At 44.6% G+C, this 21,307-nt stretch overlaps 1 protein-coding gene across 1 annotated transcript in view; it reads right to left on the bottom strand.

The window, feature by feature from the left end:
• Window positions 1-274: 274 nt before the first annotated feature.
• PARM1 (prostate androgen-regulated mucin-like protein 1) overlaps window positions 275-21,307 on the bottom strand; it is a 100,647-nt gene continuing 79,614 nt past the window's right edge. Inside the window, exons 3-4 of the mRNA XM_030877869.2 lie at window positions 15,519-15,597; window positions 275-4,071 (exon numbers count right to left, since the gene is read on the bottom strand). Coding sequence (XP_030733729.2) covers window positions 3,987-4,071; window positions 15,519-15,597 — 164 coding nt within the window. The 3' untranslated portion in view covers window positions 275-3,986. The remainder of the gene's footprint in view (window positions 4,072-15,518; window positions 15,598-21,307) is intronic.

Genomic DNA, 21,307 nt, shown 5'->3' with positions numbered 1-21,307 from the left:
TCAAAGTGTTTATTTTTATAACTATTTTATAAGGCATGGTATATGGTTAAGAGTAAAATCATTGCTTGGAAAGTTTCTTCATTTCTGACATCCTTCAATTCTCTTTCAAGATCAGAGAGAACTTCCCACTCTGCAGAAAGTATTATTTATTGATGTGGGATAAATTTTCTCTAAGAACAAGGCAGGACTACTTAATCTGAGCAGTACTGAGCATAGTAACCGAACGGCTTGAATAACAAAACATATCAAAATGGGAATCAACACTGTCAGATGCAAGCTTTTAAGAACTTTAATTGATATAATTATCATTAGTATGCAATACGTCTTACAACAAATGTAGATACAATGAGATCAAATATCAAAGAAGTTGCAAGTTTTTCCATCTTGAAATGACGTTGGCTAACTCACCCCAAAAAAGCAATCTGGCATTGGTCTCTTGGTTAGCACTATTACCAATATCAACTAGCACTTTAAAATCAAAGTTGAAATGGTACATTCATTTGCCAAAAAGAGAGAAAAGGCAAAGAAGGTGAATCAACGTGCAAATTAGCATCTGGCCCAATTGCAAAATTCATTTCCCAGATGCAAGGGATTGAACCATGCACCCTTGCAAGCAAGATAAAGGGCAAACAGATGACAGTAAACCAAAATCAACTCCACAAAGAACTCAGAAAACTTTGGGATGGTAAAGGCCAGGTCTACTGCTGTTAGCGTTCAGGTATCCATATGTGTTACCCTAACTCAATAGTCTGTGAGACCTATGTCCTGGGCCATCCTTTCATTCAGGGATGGAAACCATCCTTCACGGTCCCAGGAGTCAGGCGGCGGCACTGGGGGTTAGCTTGGAGTTGTAACAGCTGTCTGTATCTAGTTACTATACAGCTGTCGTTTCATAGATTTAAGTAAAAACAACACATCAAACAAGAAACTGAGATCACGTATACATTTATGTAATACTTAAAATGTCTATAAATATTTTTCTCCAGAAATTGAAAACACTGTAGACATGATTTCATTAATCCTCACAACACATTTGTGAGGTAGCATGGGGTGAGGTCCATAGGACAGCATCACGCCCGACTAAGAAATGAAGACACAGACGTCCAGGGAGGGCAGGAGACTTCATTGGGGCCACGGTAAAAGAAAACAAATTTGAACCCCACTCTGTCATTTGCAATCTGTGACCTAAGAGGCTGCTGGCCTCTCTCCTGCTCTGACATTCTCTCTAATGCATTATGACTAGTCCGGTCCCTGGAGAGTACATGGTTGTTTTAGACCAACTGGAACCATTTCCCTTAAGTAGGCCTGAACAGACTCGCTCCCTGAGGTAAAGGACGTCAGTTATTGGCATATATTTCAGGGTGTGTGTGTGTGTGTGAGTGTGAGTGTGCTAAGCCATATTTGTTGAATGCAGTTGTTAACATTTTTGGCCAACTCAAAAACAGAAAAATGCACTTGGCAAAATAAGGTTCAACCCATCGGTATTTTACACTAACATAACAAGGAGTGTTAGTTTATGGGAAGCTGTCGCCTTGCTGAACGCGTCTGCTGTAGGTCCAGATCCCTCTCTTTACCCTAAGGATCCAGAAATTAATAAGAGCAACCAACCCATCAAGCGCTCTTGTACAACAGCAGCCTTGGTAGGGAAAGATGCTAGCTGAGTCAGGATTCCCTGGGAAGAGGCTGGTCCCTCTCACCCAGTATTTATGACTGAGCAACACCCAGAAGACCACCTCTCCAAAGGTGCTTCATGGACGTTTTGTCAACACATCTGTGGCCGAGGGAGGAAAAAAACATATGGAATGTCCTGTCGTTGTTGAATTGTCCTTTGCCAAACTGAAAGCCTATAAAGGGGGTGAGGGTAGGAAAGAGGGATCATTACTCAGGCCAAGCATGGTCAGAAGGGGTACCCTTGGTCATTCCTGGCCATTTTTCTGAGAATGTCCACTTTCTTTGTCCAATTTCTTTCAGAGCGGGGGATTGGCACATCATGGAAAGTGTCACCGGCCCTAACGTCTCTGCCACCAGAGAAGTTTAGCCCCGCACGGTAGCGGCTGTTTTCATGTCAGTACTTTTGCTGGGCCACAGTGAGTGACAGGAGGAGTTGAGGGTCAAGTTTCTGGAAACTAAACAGAGTCATGGCAGCAGGTCCAAGTTTAGAAATAAAATATGATGCAGTTTCAAGTTCTTTATGATAGCATAGGATACCATGACACATTCTGAAACAGAACCCAATGTATATTTTCTACGCTATGAAATCAGGACTAAAATGCTGGCTGCTAATACACAGGTGTTTCAGGAGGACAGGGTTAGAGCCATGAAATACAGCTATCTAGAAAACACACAGAAATAAAAAGGCAACCATGCATAGCAAAAACAACCCATCCGCCGACACTAAATACTTTTGAGATAAAAATTGAACGAATCGTTTCATTTAGGTAAAAGTAAAAACTATCCCTAACCTGGGGCGTCTTGTTTTGTCGCAATGAGCATCACAATAAATTAGGGTTTCTCACACTCGGCACTATTGACCTTTGGGGCCAGGTAACTCTTAGTTGGGATAGGCTGTTCTGTACATCGTGGGATGTTTAGTGCCTCCATGGCCTCTACCCAGTGGTAGCACCCCCAGATTGTGACACTCAGAAAGTATCACCAGGCATTTTCAAATGTTCCCTGGATGGGGGAGGGGAAGCAAAATTACCTGCTGCTGAGAAGCACTGCTGGAAACGGATGCCCACAAAGATGATCAGCTCTTTCTCAAAACTCGTGATGCAGGATTTGAAAACTAGGTACCCAGGGGTGTCCATTTATCAAACAGCAGAATTAGTAAGGTAAACATTTGGGAAAAATGAACGGATTAATCACTGTGTCTGTACGGAAAAGCCTCACTGAGCAACTGCAGACAAACTAGTGCCTTTAAAAAATTAACAGCAACAAGAACAACAACAAGAACAACCAGTTTGCAGCCTTTATCGAACAGACAGTAAGGCAGTGAATCAGTTGCTTTGGGGGTAGAAAGCAAGGAGTCTACAGGCTCCTTCAGGCAGTGGATGTCTCTGACAGTTACTGAGGGCAGCTCTTACCTTCCCTAATGAGGTACGCACTGTATGTTACACGCCCCTTCCCTCCCGCCCTCCTCAACGCCCCCATTGCACACTCACTTCACACGTCTCTCCCTTTCTTTTCTACAGCTAAACTCATCTCACAGCCTTCTCCTGTGGAACCGCTGAAAGCTTGTGGGCTGGGGTCCCAGCTGCGGTTGACTAGAACGGGCATCCTCAGCAGAGACAGGTGTCCTGGAGGGGAGGCCAGGTAGCAGGCAGGCTGAGATCTGACAGCAGCCTGCTACTCTGCCCCTCGGCCAGCTGGCCTCCCCCAGGGCACCTCCTAGGTTCCTCTTTCCTTAATTAGGCAGCTAAGAAACTGGCATCCAGCTAGCAGAGCGGAGCAGGTGTCCTGTGGGACACAACCAGATAAATTGAGATTAAAAAGGAATCTGAGAAACCCCTGCTTCCTTACCTGCAGGGCAAACTCCTCCCAGCACTCATCGCCTTTCCCCTCATTGAGACTGAATGTAATCTCCTAAAGAAAAGTTTAAGAAATACCACACACTGAAAGTTCCCCTAAAAGGAACCCTTGACGACACAACTTGATCCCTCTTCCTGTTTCTTCTCGCAGTGGGACCTGCGCTGGGTACAGACACCTCCACCGTGGCGTCCGGCCTGGACGGCGTAGGATTGGCCCATGTCAGCTGCATGTCAGACTCCACTCACTTTTAAATAATTTTCTTTCTTTCTTTTTTTTTTTGGTACCAGAAAGGGGAAGTTGTAGCAGCCAGAGGAGAGGGAGGAAAACAAAACAACCAAACCAACAAAACAGGGCTTAGGATGGTCGCTCAATGCACATCAGGTACTTGTTATTAATTCTACTGGATAAGCACTGATAAATAAAGACAGTTACTCCTCATCTCAGGCCACCTTCCTTGGTTAGGAGTCGTCGTACAGAGGATTGTTGTAGTTTCCCCAGGACCCGTAGTCGTGGTCATCCAAGAGCCTTCCGTAGGAGGAATGCCTGGTGGGAAGGAGAAGAGGGGTGTGGTTATTTGGAGAAGTTGCCCGTCTGTGGACAGCCCCGTGCCCTGGGGCCTGAACCGGGGAGAGGAGACACAATTCTTCACTAGGACACCCCTCGGTAGCAGACGCACCAAGCCGGGCGGCCCCAGTCCGCAGACACCTTGTAAGTTATGACTGATCCACTGGGAGCCCAACTGGCGCCTTCTGTCGAGATCAGCTGGGTCCTTGTCTCTCTCCTTGACCTCCAATGCTGGAGGAGGAAGAGGCCCCTTTTCCGTGGCTATTTAATAAGAAGTAATGGGAAAGGGAAGGTTGCGTTCCTGGCATTTTGGCTTAGGTCCTGGACTTCATTTTCCCTGAAATGATAACGACACAACCAGAACCGCTGTTGCTCTCACCACGCCCTCCTGACCTTTATATAATGTTTTATAAGCTACAAAGTTCTTCTATGTTCCGTGTTCACTTGATCCTCAGAATAAAACCATGGGCCAGGTATTGTTCATCCTTATTTCTCCGATGAGGAAAATGGGGCTCAGAGATGTTAACTGACATGCCCAAAGTCACCCAACTGAGCTATGAGTCGAACCCTCACCTCCGGGATCTGAAGCCAATTCTCTGAGCTCAGCTCCCTGGAGTCTGCTTAGCACCTTAGCTCAACGGCAATATGGGTTTATCCGGCTTTGCTGGCTCATTCTGGCAACCTGTTCCACGATTAATGTTATTTCAAAAAGAAACTGAAATCAGATGCTTAGCACTCTTCCGTGTGAAGCCTTTAAGTGGCCCGTCATCCCACACAGAGTCAAAGCCAAAGTCACTACGATGGTTTGCAAAGCCCTGCAGGGTCTGGCTCCTGTCACTTTTCTGAGCAAATCAGCTACCATGCCAGTGCCTTTTGCTCGGTTCCAACCACACTGGCCTCTTTGCTCTCTCCTCTCATGCCTGACACACTCTTGCCTCAGGGTCTTTGCACTTACTGTTCCCTCAGCTTGGAGCAATTGTCCTCCAGATCTCCACATAGCTCATTCCCTCATTTCCTTACATCTGCCCAAATGTCACCTTCTCAGGGAAGCCTTCCTTAGGAGCTCTATTTAACTAGCCACTCCCCGCCCAAAGCACTCCCTGCTTAATTTTTCTCATAGCACTCACCACCTTCTAACATGCGATACAATTTACGTATTTATTTTGTGCCTGCCTCTCTCCTCAAATTAGACTATACATACGGATTATTTGCCTGTTTTGTTTGTTCTTGCCTCTATCTCCAGCACCTAGAGGAGTAAGTCCTTGATAAATGTTTGTGGCAGAAACAGTGATAGGAAAAAATACATCCTGAACATCCAATCTGTTCACAAGGTGGGAGCTTCCTGGAATGATTATGGCATTTTAAGAATAAAACCAATGACAAGATTTGGAGAACACCACAAAATGAGCATCTGGTGCCTCTGAGGTTCAGGCTAGCTTGTGAATTTTGACACCTCGCCACTGGAAATCAGGTAGGCTATCTATAGTACAGATGAACATACCCACTCCCCCTAACTTTTTTCTCAGCTAGATATGAAAGTTAAACAAAATGAAAATACAGCCCGAGAGGCACAAAAAGCTTTTGCTATATACTTCTATCTGTTGCTAAAATAAGCGCTGTCACTCTTCTAAGCTTATTTACATCTGTCAGGTAGTTGAAAAGAGATGCTTGTCGTGCTGGCTTCAGACTCCTAGCTTTCAAAATTCTGATTTCAGTCCCGAGGGCTGGCTCAGTTGACCCAGTCTATACACCTGGAAACTTCCACAAAATAGTCTGTTTTCCCTGAAGACCCACACTCATTTCTGTGGGTGTAAGAAGGAAAGAGGTCACAAATAACACACCACTGATTTACTGATTGGCAGGAATAGGGGAGGGCAGTGTTGGTAAATGAGGTCCCGCCCATCCATTGCCAACACTTCCCCCACACCTAAAACCTCCAATTCCAATCAAATTCTTTAATAGGAGGGTTGAGAAACGGAAGTTATAGACTGAACAAGTAGAAACCTAGGGATTACAAGACTGGAGCTGGGCCTAAGTTTCAGCATGACTTACTGTGACAAGTCTGGCCAAAAGGGACCCAATAGGCACCTTCTTTTATTGATAGGATACCCTGTCTCACCGCTGTGTGCTTTCTCACAGCATTTTTATATCTATCATATAATTTGATTCTCATAAAATGTCAGTTGAGCCTACAGATGTATGTCCTTGAATATATTTTTAACTCCCTGTTTCTTCGTCTATAAAACGGAGAAACAAAAAAATTGCGTTAGGATTGGTGGGTGGATTAAATGAGGTCATGCATATAAAAGACCTGGCACATAGTAAATGCACAATAAATGTTGCCCAATATTGCTTTTTAATTTTTATTATAATGAAACTTACACAAGCGCATGACAGATCTGCAAATAGAAAAGGATACTGAGTGAAAAGTGTGCCTCCCTCACTTTCTCCAGGAACTCCTGAAACTATGCCCCAGGCATAGTTATAAAACCAGCTTCTTATATTATAACTTAAAAAAAATTATTATCATGCGAGAGTGGGGTTAGAGGATTAAAAATCTTCTGGGCGTCAGGTCTTACTGCTCGTGGTTATTGTAGGCAAGACTATTTGATCAGAGCTATACCTGAATCTGCTGTATTATAAGAGATGTCTACTACACACACACTAGTAAAATAAAGGAAAAAGATGGAGCCTTCATTTTTCTTTGTCTTCTCAATTGAATGGACTGTGAGTTGAGCAAAATACTGATAAATGAGGGAAGCAAAGCAAGAAATAGAGATAAACCATGTTTGGGAGTATACTGAACCTGCAGGGCATGTTTTAATGTAATAATGAGCCTAAACGAGAAGAATGGGGTGTGCTGGGATTCAAGCCAGGTTTGGATAAATCCTGTAATACTGTGGAAAGAGAAAGACAAACACATTTTCTGTGTGAGTGTGTGTGTGTGAGATAAGAAGAGAATCATTAATGATCACTTTAAACTATCTCTCTTGGTCAGAACCTCTTAAATCATGGCATGTTTTAGATGGAAATGGGGGAATTTTTCAGATTGGCATTTGTCAGGTCTAAAGTGGTGAAAAAACTCCCACTCTCGGGGCTTCCCTGGTGGTACAGTGGTTGAGAATCTGCCTGCCAATGCAAGGGACACAGGTTCGAGCCCTGGCCCGGGAAGATCCCACATGCCGCGGAGCAACTAAGCCCGTGTGCTACAACTACTGAGCCTGAGCTCTAGAGCCCGCAAGCCTCAACTACTGAGCCCATGTGCCACAACTACTGAAGCCCACGCACCTAGAGCCCGTGCTCCGCAACAAAGAGTAGCCCCCGCTCACCACAACTAGAGAAAAGCCTGCACACAGCAACGAAGACACAACGCAGCCAAAAATAAATAAATAAATAAATAAATAAACAAAAAACCCCTCCCACTCTCAAGATTAAGAAGGTGGGGCTCGGCCCAAGGGATCTGGAAGACTGTCACTGTGACGTACCGGAAGAGGTGGTACTAAAACGAAGGCCTGTTGGCTCTGTACTGCAAGGCTGCTGCGTTTAATTTCAATCTTAAGAGCCCTCTGTATGAATGACATCCTCGTCATGTCAAGGCAGTTTCATTTACTCCATTTCTTCATAAAGACCGCACCCAGCAAGCCAGCATAGCTAAGTTTTCCATTTGCTGTGCGTTGGCTTCCTTAGACAGTAAACCTTCTGGGGGCAGACTACGTCTTACTTTGCTTCTCATTTTCTGAATGTCTGATACGTTGCTCTTAATGTGATGGTACTTTTATAAATACTTGATAATAACTGCTTACATCCAGTAGCATATAAACAGTACACGGAGTAAATGCACTGAGTTTACTTTGTCAATACCAGCGGGGATTAGTATGGCCTGTGGCAAAGCATTGTGCAATATAACCATGGCAAAGCAAAAATACCTTATTAAAGAACAGAAAGGGCCAAAGCCACCATTTTAACCTTAAAGATAGGAAGAGGGAAGAGAACTACCACTAAATTTCTCCCGTGTGATGACATGGCTTTGAAGCACTCAGTATAGGCCCACAGTCCTTGTAAATCAATGACACTGTGCTTACTGTCACTATTGTTCTACTGCGTCGGATGATTTAGTTAGCTAAAAGCAGAACCTGAGGGGACAAAATAGGGAATGATTTCTGTGAAGCCCTTGCCTCACTGCTTCCTTCTCAAGTGGTTTTGCTCTGACAAAGCAACACTCCCCACTCCCCGCAGTCACAACTGGTGATGCCTTGTTGGTGACAACTGGTAAATGTGGTGTGACATTTATGGTTTGAGGCCTTCTCCACAACTGTGAAAAGGTACCTATTTTAAGATAGCTATAGCATCAATACTTAATGGAACTCAACGCTCTTTGAAAATGAATGAGGTGTTTAACTTTTTTCTGTGTTGAGACAAACATATTTTAGAAAACACCTTCTCCTTTATAAGGGTCCACCCCGGTTCTCCAGCAGGTCTCCAACTCTGTTTATTACTACTCCTTCCAAAGTCCTCTCCTCTCTAGTAAAGTGGGTCTTGCCATTCAATCACTGGTGCTTATTATGTGCTAAGAAGGAGAGTTATAAAGATGAATAAGATATGGCTTAGTGCTGGGAAAACACAACTGAACTTGCAGCTCCTTGGTCATTAGCCATTAGGCCTTAGATTCTTAATCATCCATTAGCAAAGCTAGTTTGGTGCCGCTGTCACTGGCTCCTTTGTTTTCGTTGATCGCTTTCTTTTTCTGATTGTCATTTCCCTGCCTGGCTCCTTTCGTTTATTCATTGAAAAGTTATCATTGATCAGGCCTTATTTTGGGATTTGGGGAATGCTTCAGTGAAGTAAGAGACAGAAATCCCTGTCCTAAGGGGGCATACATTCTAATGGGGGAAGACACAATAAATAAGACATGAAAAATAATATGGCAGATGGTAATAAGTACTATAGAGGAAAATAAAGCAAGGAAGGGTAATGAGGGGTTCCATATGGGAAGCGGGGATTGTCATTTTGAATATGGTGATCGGGAAAGTTTCACGAAGATGTCATTTGAGCAGACACATAAAGGAGATGTGGATGAGCCATGAGGATGCCTGAGGCAGACCCTACAGACAGAGAGAACAGCATGTGCAAAGGCTCTGGGGCAGAAGCAAACAACACATGTGTGTGGTAGCTACTGACCTATAATTAAAAAAAACTTTCTATATTGGGATGGTTTTAGATTTATAGAAAAATTGCAAAGAGAGTACAAAGAATTCCCATGAGCCCTTCACCCAACTTCCCTTGACGTTAACATCTGACATAACCATGGCCCATTAGTCAAAACTAAGAAATTAACATTGTGAACTACCAATTTGAAGCTAAGAAATCTGTGACCATTAGTGGCGAATTTATCTGCCCACAGTTAACCACTGCAAGTTAGTGGCAACAGTTAGAGTATCGTAATTCAGTATCTTTAAATAATCACCTTTACTTTGAAGGGGCAGGTAACATTTATTTTATATTTTAATATCATACTGGCAGACACTCATCACAGAAGAGGCCTGCACGTCGGAACACCTGCCTATTTGTCAACAAGTTCAGAGTCACGAGATAACTAGGGGAAATCTATGGTTTAACAGATTCCCATCGCTTCCCCTTCTCTAAACCTAGTTTCTCCTGATCTGGAATAAACCAACACTGCTGCCGCACCCCAAACTTTCTTACCCAGAATCATTCACTCAGCCAGCAAGTATCTATAAAGCAACTCTTATATGTCAGGTATTGCCAGGGGCTCTCTGACCTTCTAGTGGAGGAGACTGGCAGTGGATGCAATGATTCCAGTACAGGGAAGTGAATGGTACGAAGGCGGCATGGGCAGCATGAAACTCACTGTGGAGAGGGTGAGGGTGGGAGCTTCCCAGAGAAGATCTCTTTTGAGCTAGACAACTTGGAATTAGCCAGATAAGAAAGAGGTGAACCGAACACCTCTGGCCAGGGATCAGCACGTTCAAAAAAAACAAAGGCACGAAACAGCAGAGCGTTATACCTGGGAAACTTTAGAGCCAAGTGTGTTTGGAGTGTTGGGAGGAAAGGGTAGAGTGGGGTTACTCAAAGTCTGATCCTTCGACCAGCGGTACTGGCACCACCCGTGAGCTGGTGAGAGCTGCCACTGCATGGGCCCCACCCTGACACACTGAGTCAGAACTTATGGGGCTGAGACCCAGGAAACTGTGTTTTTAACAAGCTTGTCCACTGGTTCTTTTTTTTTTTTTTAAATAAATTTATTTATTTATTTTTGGCTGCTTTGGTTCTTCGTTGCTGTGCGGGGCTTTCTCTAGTTGTGGCGAGCAGGGGCTACTCTTTGGTGTGGTGCGTGGGCTCCTTATTGCGATGGCTTCTATTGTTGTGGAGCACAGGCTCTAGGCACGTGGGCTCAGTAGTTGTGGCTCGTGGGCTCTAGAGCGCAGGCTCAGTAGTTGTGGCGCACGGGCTTAGTTGCTCCGCGGCATGTAGGATCTTCCCGGGCCAGGGCTCGAACCCGTGTCGCCTGCATTGGCAGGTGGATTCTTAATCACCGTGCCACCAGGGAAGCCCTCGCCCATTGGTTCTTATGCACATTGAAGTCTTGAGAATCACTGAGGTAGAGAATCAAGTCAACTAGACCTACAGAACGCCAGAAGCTGACCGGAAAAGGTCAACCTGTAGCTAGCAAACACTAGAAGATCTTAGACTTCATGGCTGGCTCTTTATGGGCCTAGTTTTTCAACCTTACAACAACCAGGAAGAATCCAGTTGTAGAAAATGTCATCACTAGAAAGACTTCAAGCAAAACAGGTGACTTCTACAAAGATGTCTTAAGGGCCAGGCCCTGCTGTGTCTACAAATCAAGATCACATTTATTTTTGTGAAGGGAACAGCCGTGTTGTCTGTCTGGGCTACCAGCACACCTAATTATAGCAGCATCCACGTTGCTGGCGATAGCAGATATGGTCTCCTGCCCGGGAGATTATCTCGTGGCTGAACAGTTTTGAGCCAACTTAAACAAAACAGAACTGACTTACCTCATTCTTCAATCATCACTAATTAAAGACAACCTTCTGCTAGAGGCAGGAGGGGCTTTTGCTTTCTTTTGCCCTGGAATAGAGATTTCTCACAGATAGCTTCTATTAATGAATGTATAATGTGGATGCCACTTCCCAGGCGTTTAGAAAAAGCACAACTGAAATTGCCAAGATGGAACATGGAAGTCTGCACGTCAACAGGTAATTAGAAAACGGAGCTTCTGTGCCGTCTTCCTCCTCCTCCACCTCTCCTCTCTCCTTTGAATTCCTGACGCCTACGGAACGGGGCTGCTGGTGGCTACAGTTTACTGAGCACCTAAGTAGGAAGCGCATGATAATTACAACGAGGACAGCAGTTGGCCCTTCCATGGCCCTCACTTCAACCCCGGAACTGCGTGTTTACCTGTATCATAGTTTAATCCTCATAACAAGCCAGAGTTAGGTATTAGTATTCTAGTCCTATTTTACAAACAAGGAAAGTGAGCACAGAGTGATTAATGAACTTGCCCTAGAGTCCATATTCTTTTTTTTTTTTTTTGCGGTACACGGGCCTCTCACTGTTGTGGCCTCTCCCGTTATGGAGCACAGGCTCCGGACGCGCAGGCTCAGCGGCCATGGCTCACAGGTCCAGCCACTCCGCAGCACGTGGGATCTTCCCGGACCGGGTCACGAACCCGCGTCCCCTGCATCGGCAGGCGGACTCTCAACCACTGCGCCACCAGGGAAGCCCTGGGCAGTTCATTTTTATAAATTGCATCCAAAAGCGGCTTAGGTTAGAGTGCCCTTTTTCTGGTGGTGAGGCTGCCCTTTCAAGCGGGTCTTCTTTTGCCTTTGCCGGGACATCGGCTGGGCCTGGGGTGATAGGGCGTGGTTGCAGGCCAGAAGCTAATGGTTCCCTCATGGGCTGTGATTTCAGTCACTTGCTGCTCCAGCCAAGTGAGCTAAAAAAACCACAGACAACATACCTCTGTCATGTTATTGTTCTCAGAAATGTGGGACAATAGGAATGGAGGAAATTTCCAGCCAAGGCAAAACTCAACCTTAGGTACACACACACACACACACACACACACACACACACACACACACACACACACGCATGCACAGTTGTCAATTGAGCCAAGTGTATTTTTGATGAATGATTAGTGGGGCTTTCCAAGAATCTGGCAAAATAACACTTGAAGGGGTTTTAGCACAGCCTTGAGATGCATGAGAGCTATTAACCTCCTTATGTTATCATTTTTCCAAAATAATTACCAGAGCAGCAGAAAGAGGTTTTCCTTAGGGGGTTTCTAAACAGGGGTCTGATCACTTTATCCATCCTTAAGTTTGTAGTGCCAAAGATAAATAACAATCTTATACTTACACCATGGGGACCTTTCTACATTAAGAGGGAGGAATTACATTACACAGGAGAGAAACAACGACTAGTTCAATTTAATCATTCACTGAATTTATCTAGTGTTGAGAATGCTTGGAGAAAAAATAGAACTTTTTTAATTTTTTAAATTTAAATTAAAAAAATTTTTTAATTTAAAATTTTTAAAATTTTAGAATTAAATTTTATTTAATTTTTTTAAATTTAAAAATGTTTTAAATTTTTAAGTAAAATGTTATACAATTTTAATCAGCACTCATTAGAACCAATTTTAATGGCATGCTAACAAAATTGTCCAAACCCAGTAAGTTCTGAGATGGCAGAACTGTGTCTCATGACTGATGTGACCCCATTGCTTAGAAGAGTTCCTGGCACATGGCTAGTGCTCAGTAACTATCTATTGATCAGCTGTCCCACTGGCGTTCCTTCCAGCTGACCACTTTGATGATGATGATGATGATGGCAGTGCTACGTACTTGGGAAGCAGGATCCATTAATCCTTCCAACGATGCTACCAAGTAGTTAAAATTACGGTCCTCATCTTACAGAGGAGGGAAGTGAGGGATAGTGAAGCTCTGTTCCATGCCCAGGTGATGGTAGAACCTGCTAGAAAGTGGTAGGGCTGAGATTGGAACTGAGATCTCCCTGCTCCTGGAGTCTGAGTTCTTAGTCACTGTTCTAGTCTGCCTGTCTATCATCAGTGGTAGGCTTCAGGTGGTGAAGTTGAGTTCTTGCCTGGAGTCAAGAAGAAGAGTCCTGAGGTTATTTTAACATCATTTCTGGCAAGTGTGTGGCGAGAGGGAAGTGTTTCTATTTTGTTCCATACTCTGTGGAGGCATTTTTGGTGACACAGCCCTTTGGAACTCACCACTGGTGATTCCAGAATGTCTCTAAAATTTCTCTGTAAGTTTCTTTCTTTGAGCCCCACCCAGAATCTCCCAGACACAAAGAGAAACTCTGTTACAAAGTGGGAATGAGGTACCCAGACTAGTTCATAAAAGCCAATTTAACTAATAATTAAAATACAGTGTATCTACCGTGATAAACTAGTAATTAAGCCAGATGGAAAAGGGTAGCATTCAGTAAGCTATAATTCATAAAACTGTTTGATGCTCAAGGAAATATAGACTTAATGAAGGGAAAGATTGTTTTTTTAATTTGAAGACCACTGGATCCTTTCATAAAGGCTTTTAGGCACAGGTAATGCTAGCACTTTAATTCCGATTTCTCTTTGAAACCTGGCTTTCCTGTTCTTTGTACCTTAGATAGGGGTGATATTACAAGGCACTCTCATACTTGACACCAGTCATTAGATTGATTTTGTTCATGTGTAGAACAAAAGATGGAGGGAGATAAAAGGGAAGGGGGAGGGGAGGGTTCCCCACTGGGCGCTGGTCTGGGCTGGGGTGACCGGAGGAGATGAGAGGGGGCAGCAGAGGGGATGTGTGTGTAGAGATGAGAAACTAAATACGTGAGCTCCACGTGGGGAACCAGGACACGCCTCTTGAAGGAGAAGCACAGCTGTGATGAGAAAAGGTCAAGAGTGTGCATGTGTGCACAACTGTGCCTGTGTGATTGTGTGTTCTTACGTTCAGTTGTGCATTTATTCCATTTATCGAGCATCTTCTTTAGGCCAGCCCTGTGCTCACAAATAAAGTCTGGGTCCTCAGGCAGTTTACATTTTTGTGGGGAAAAGAGACAAAAGACAAGCAAACAAGCATATAAAAAAAACCAAATAAAATCACGTACAGTGAAAACAGCCAGGATGAAACTAATTGAGGCACTAGGAGAATAAATAACAAAGGCACCAAACTGGAAGGGAAGTCTCCTGGAGAATGTGACTCGAAAGCCATGTATGAGGAAGAACTAGAAGAAGAACATTTCAGGGAGAGGGATCAACAAGAACCAAGGGCCTGGAGAGACACAGTACCTGGTGTGTTCTAAGAGCTGGATGGAAAGCCAGTGTGACTGCAGCTCAGTGGTTAACAGGGAGAGAAATGTGTGATGAGCAAGAAGACGTGGCAGGGTGGGTCCATGAAGGAACTCACGCCAAGCTGGAGGGTCAGTTTAATTCTAAGGGCAGGGGGAAAGCCACTGGGGGCGTTTGAGGGAGGGAGTGACAGGTCGAAGGAGCTTCCACAAAGATGGGCTTGGCTGTTGGGAGGAGAACGCATTGGGGGGTCAGGGACCAGTTGTACTCATCACGGTGGCATGCGTCCTCCTGTCCCTGTTATAGGCACTGGGCAGACTGGGGAACCAGACAGCCACTTGCCTTTTGGCATTTTACAGCTGGAAGGACACTCAGTGTGAGTAACGTGGTTTTTGAGAGTTTTGATTTTACAGACGGTAGATGACAGAAGTGGAGGACTCACAGGGTACTGCAACTTTCTCTTTGGCTAAAGAAAGTAAAAACTCAACTACCATCTGTGATCACATTCTTTTCGTAAGAGAAAGGATATTTTAAAACCCAAATTATAAGGATATAATCTTGGGGGGAAAAGACCCAATTTTGTAGAAAACACTACGCTTTCCTTGTAGTTTCAACATTTTGCTCTAGAAGCGGTGAGAACCTCCTTCCAGGCTGGGCACACACTCCCACATCAGTGTTCAGAACATCAGTGCTTTGGAACCATTGAGCCTGCCTATCTCGCCCATTTCACAGGTGAGACAAAGTGAGGTTCAGGAGGCATGTGGCTTTCTCAGGGTGATGATGTGAGTTAAGGGCAGAGGGCCAAGGCCCCAGTCCCCTCACTCCAGGTTCATTCTCCTTCCATTACATCATCACGCTGTATAGTCCGGATGATTTCTTCTGCTTTGCCAACTTTCAGATACTGCCCCATCTATTCCTGTCCAGGGTGCAGTATGCTGGCCATTTTCACTTCCCTGCCAAGATTTCTGAGAGCTGAGATACTTATGAAGAAACCAGAACTCAGCAAAACAGCTCACAGCCCAGAGCCTGATAAAAAGGAATTCCACTCTTTATAAAGAAGAGGAGGGTGGTGTCTTACCTGATCTTTAGATAGGCTGCAACTCCGAACACCAGCAACACCACAGCAATGACTGTCACCGTAATGGCGGCGATGCTGCCTGGGAAGGAGAAGAGGCACAGAAAGAAGATGAAGGAAGGGTGTTCATTCCAGATCATTCTGCAATGCGAAACCCAGGAGCTTAATCCTGTTATCAAAATGCTTCTCAGGCTAGGCTAAGTTCGGTAAATGGCCAATATTTATGAAGACCTTTTGGCTGGCCTTGAGTTCAGAAAACAGTTCACAGTAATATTTGATCATTTTTTTAAGAATGCCACCGATCTGTTGCTGCTGCTGCTGCCGTCTGCAGGGGTAGTGGATTTAAAATCTCCTGAAGTACTATCTTCTTCGTTCATGTGCTTTAGCTTGTCTTTCTAGCATTTGCAAAATATTGGAAGACCTAGGATGCTTAGTCAAGGGTCATGACAAAATAATGCTGTTGATTTTTTGATAAAACAGAACCACAGCGCTATGTCAGTAGTGTCCACTTCAAAAGGGTCACCTTGGTAGGAGATGCACTAATTTTAATGATGCCATCAAATCAAAGCATTTTAAAAGAACACCTCTTTGGGTCATGTGTCCAGTTTTCAGCCCTGAAAGGTGAATCTGATTTTGTAGAGGATAAAGTCAAGTTTGGTGTATAAAATAAGGTCAAGTCTGGTAGGTAACGCTATGTTTTGTTTGTAGAAATAACCAGGTACAATTATAAAGTAACAGGAAGGTTTTATTGTGTAGTTTAAAATCTGTTTCCAAAGGCAACTATTAATGGGCAGTTAAAAAACAAAAACCAAAAAACCCTTTGAGCACATAGCCTTGTAAGAATAACCATACTGCTTCCAGAGATTACTACTTTGGGGCACAATGCTCCTTTTGTGTGAGTTGGTGGCTAATAATGTATATATTTCAGTTTTATTTCACCCCAGAAATACCAAGAATCAATTGGGCTTTTGTCTCCTCATTGTTAAAGTGACTTTTTGGCATTAAAGTTGGTACTAGGGATCCCATTTACTCGTTCAGGCCACTGAGAAATTATTTTTTACTTCAACAAATGAATGGGACTCTTAAACACATTGGAAAGAGCATCAGATCTGGAGTCTGAATATGCGGATTCAAGTGTGCTTCTATCATTAGCTGTCTGACTATGGGCTAATTACTTAACCCTGTGGACCCATCCACCACTCACCTGCTGTGACAGAGAAAAGAAGAGCTGTTCTACCTGCCCACATAATTTGAAGAAAATTAAATGAGGTGCCCTGTGCACCAAGCTAAAGTCCTATCCGGATATACCTTCCTGGACCAGTGCCCATCTTTCATGAACTACATCGCAAAGGTGATGGATCTGTCCCACGTTTTTGGAGATTTACTATTTGTGGATGATTCTGCCACTTCTCCTTCTATTTTTTCCCCCCTGTCTTATGAATGGCTTTTGTATATTGTTCTTCTCATTAGCCCTTCCACCAAAGGAATTAGAGCAGAGCTAAGAAGCAAATGAGTCTATTCATTAACTCTTTGGTAACTCCCGCAAAGGTCTGGGTGAAAGAAGGCCACAGGAGACATGCATGCCCCGGCTGGTTGTAATTTCTAAAAGGCCAAGGAGGTACTGCTAACATTGAGACTAAGACCAGAACTTGATGTGTCTACACAGACCGACCATAATGTACCATTTTAGAGCTTCCACACTTCTGGACACTCACAGGCCCATCTCTTTGCTCCTAGAGTCCTTTAGGGCCAGATTGGTATAATTATCAGTACCGTTCTCTTTCCTTTTTACTATTGTCAAGGTAGAATTATGGCACCGAACACTCAAATATGAAGACTGGATCAAGTAGAGAAAGTTTGAGGTCAGTCCCCTTATGGATAACCTCTACTCTGCACTCAGCTTCTCAGCCTCCAAACTGCGCTGAAATTAGAACAATTCAAAGTTCACTGAAGCCTCTTAACAGCTCTTTTAAGAGCTTGTGAAATGAGGATTATTACTGCAAGGTAAGGTGATGGGGGTATTTCAAGATTCAAAAAGGTACACTGATTGCAATTAGGAGCTTTGAAAACTGACCTTTAAATTTAATTTCCTCCTTTCAAAAAAATGGAAGGAGAGAAAGAATATAGTTGATTTCTCTATAAGACCCTTCCTTCTTGCCCCAGGATACATTTAATTTAGGAAATCACAGGTTTGTCCTTCAAAGTTTCTTCCCTAACTCTAGGCAGTTGGATCTCCTCCAACTCTGCGATTTACTGGATATATTTAAACACCACCTCTACTGAAGATAAAACAGGCAGTTCCCCAACTCAAGCGCTGTTTTTTTTTTTGAAACAGAAAGTAGTAGAATGACCGGCTTCCTCTCCATGTGACTGACGGCTGTCTGTCTCTGGGTGTAGACCAGTCTTCAAACAGGGCTCTTCAAGGCCACCCTTCTTGTTCACAAAGGACAGCCAGGCAACAAGAGATGGAATTAGCAGGTGATTCCCCCCGTGGGCCCTTGAGGGCAGCTGAGCGAAGGGGCGTTTCTGAGGGTTCATATTGCCCCAAAGGAGGCCAAAACGTGTGAGGTGAGATAGATGGTACTTACATATTCGGGCCACCTCCTTAACGATTCTGCCACCCACCAGCTCTTCTCAGAGGGCGCCACCATGGGGGCAAGGGTCTTCTGGAACCAGAAGGGCTTCATCAGGCCCCCAGCCTGGGAGGGCTTGTGTCCTAAGCTCGCTTTCACCTCCAGCGCAGCTGCAGCTGCCCCCCTCCGAAGCAGCCGGGAAGTTCATGCTGGGAAGTTCCACGCCTCAGGGCATCGCGGTTTGAGCATCTGAGGGGTTTGCTGAGCTGACAGTAGCCGAGGGTAGCAGGACTTTATGCGGGAACCCAAAAGGCCTGATTTCCTCCTTGTGAAAACAAATGCCATTTCCCCCGGAGTTCTGTTTAAAGTAAACTGGATACTTCATGACCTTTTTTTCCCCCTTAGATTCCATATATATGTGTTAGCATACAGTATTTGTTTTTCTCTGGGATAAGGAGGGTGGGAGGGAGGGAGACGCAAGAGGGAAGAGATATGGGAACATATGTATATGTTCACTTTGTTATAAAGCAGAAACACACCATTGTAAAGCAATTATACTCCGATAAAGATGTTAAAAAGAAAAAAAAAATACAACAGGGTATTGCTTTTATCTGTATTTTCATTAGCATTCAGTCAACTCAAAAAATGTATTAATTAATGACTGCATTTTGTGTCAGTCATAGGATGGGTTATTACTATAATAGCAGAAATTAAAATACCATTTATAAGGAAAAAAAAATAAAGTAAACTGGAATTCCCCTTCTCGTACTTCGTCTTTCAAGGCAGGGCAGGGAGAGGAAAGATGAGGAAGGTGTGGCTACGGCAGGGAAGCGCTACCCTATGAGGAAGGTGTGTACACTGGGTGGGCAGTGCCCTGGGGATGGGGGATGGGGAGGTGGCTGGCATTTCTGTCTTCCTCATCTTCCCTGTTGGCACGTGTGAGTTTCGGACTGGGTGTGATTCACGCTGTGAAGCCCTGGAACCAGAAGAAATTAAGAGAGAACCGGAGGAAATGTATGTATTTTCTAAGCCGAGATGCCAGAATATTCCACCGTGCCAACACGTTCTGCCTGACCAGAGAGCCACGAGCCGAAGCCTCCCTGAAGTCTGGGTCTCTCTGACGGCGTTTCTCAGGGGGCCATTTCCCCACTTTCATAACAGCTCAGAACAAAAAAACAGAACAGGCTAGAGAATGATCTGTTCTACACTTGTGGGTGGTGACTTCGGTCTGGTGCTGGGCCAAGAACTTTACAGCTCCCACCTCATTGAATTCCCTTTATGAGATGAAAATGATTCCCATTATATGGACGAGCAAGTTAAGGCTCAGAGAGATTGAAGAACTTGATTCAGGTTTTATAAGCTGGTAAATGATGAAGCTGTCATGTGAACCCAGGACTACATCCTAGGTTTTGCATGTTTAATCATTAATATACTGGTGACATCCCTGGCCCTTTTCTCAGCTTGGCCAGCTCCTATACTTTCTTTATGACAACGAAATATCAACCCTTCTGGGAAGCTTTCCTGACACCCCCAGGCAAGCTGTAGTGTTGTTGTGTGTTCTCAGCTCTTTGTGTCTGCTTCTCTTAAACACTGTGTTGTATTTTTGAGCTTCCCCAGACAGATTCTAATCATATTCATCTTGCATCTCATCCCCCTTCTCCCTGAACTCTCCGCACTGGGCACAGTCTCTAGTCCATAGTGGGTATTTAAATTATTTTTTAAAATGTTGAATGATTAAATGTAATACTCGCAAAAAAAATAAAAAAGATAACTGGCAGTTTCTGAAACCAGTCACTGTGCTAAGAAGGTCCCCAGGCAGCAGCCTCTCCACCTGTCCATCTCCACCTGTCCTGGAACCCCTGCTCCAGGTCCTACCTCGGCATCTACTCCTATGACTCTAACAGCTATGGTCCAACCGCCCCAGTGTGTGCCTGCGAGTCCCCATGGACGACTGAGCTGGAGGAGAGTTATTTTAGGACTCTCTGTCTGAATAAAGTCAGAAAATATCCTTGAAGTAAGCAGCACAAAATCCCAGAAGCCCACGCTTCTGGTTGGACCTGGTCAGACTACCCGAGGGAGAGGGTTTCCCTGGAGGGCATCACTTGCCCTGCTTCGACTCTGTTCTGTGCCCGTGCAGTCCTGGAACAAACGATGACATCATTTACAGGCTCTCTCCGCCGCCCCCAACACCTGCCTCTCTTTACTACGCTTCGGCTAGTCCTTCGCAGACACAGGACGTCCTCCACACTAGAAGGGACTCTGCTCCTGTCCAGACTACCTCCCCGTCACTTGTCCTAAAGGTGTCCTCCTGTCTTCCTGGGCTTAGCAATGTTCCCAAACCTCAAATGTTCCCCTGGGGACTCTTCTCATTGAGGGATTTCCCCCTCCCCATTTTAAACATGAAAGAAACGTTTCATCTGACCTCTTTGGCAGGATACTTGCCAATCATATCCCAAAATGAGAATATTAGGATGTGATAGGATGAACCCGAACGACCTCTGAAAGAAAGAGCTTTCCTAGGCTCTTTAAAAAAGTTGTTATTGCTCTGAGAGAGCCGGGGACAGGGGAGGTGACGGTGGGGTGTTCTCAGGATGATAAAAGAAGGTGAGTGTCTTGCTGCTATCTGTGGATGACTTCCGAACTACATCTCATTGGGAATTCATCAGTCAGGCTTGTTTAGAATGCACGTGTAAATGCTTTGACCAAGTTCCAGGGTATGCGTGTGTGTGTGTCTGATCTATTTTGAGAAGTCTTTAACAAAACCTCTGGACTGTTTTTCAATGTTCTTACTCTTTCCTTTCCTCTTTCCCGTCTAGAGAATAGGTAAGAAACGGAAAATAGGAGCAGGTGGCCACTTCAGAGAGCGTGGTGGCTTCTTCAGTCAAGGTCACCAAGAGGAAAGGAACATTCTGTCTCAGAGGAATTCTTCCTCTTTGAACGCATGTGTCTGCGGGACTTCCCTGGTGGCGCAGTGGTTGAGAGTCCACCTGCCGATGCACGGGACACAGGTTCGTGCCCCGGTCTGGGAAGATCCCACATGCCGTGGAGCAGCTGGGCCCGTGAGCCATGGCCGCTGAGCCTGCGCGTCCGGAGCCTGTGCTCCGCAACGGGAGAGGCCACAACAGTGAGAGGCCCGTGTACCGCAAAAAAAAAAAAAAAAAAAAAAAAAGCCAGAGTAGGGAAGAGGTGGGAATGAAGATGTTCTCTAGAGGATGGGCT

The sequence above is a fragment of the Globicephala melas genome, chromosome 5 (genome assembly GCF_963455315.2).
Source record: "Globicephala melas chromosome 5, mGloMel1.2, whole genome shotgun sequence".
In the NCBI taxonomy this organism is placed as follows: Eukaryota; Metazoa; Chordata; class Mammalia; order Artiodactyla; family Delphinidae; genus Globicephala; species Globicephala melas.
This window is presented reverse-complemented; position numbering and strand designations above follow the sequence as displayed.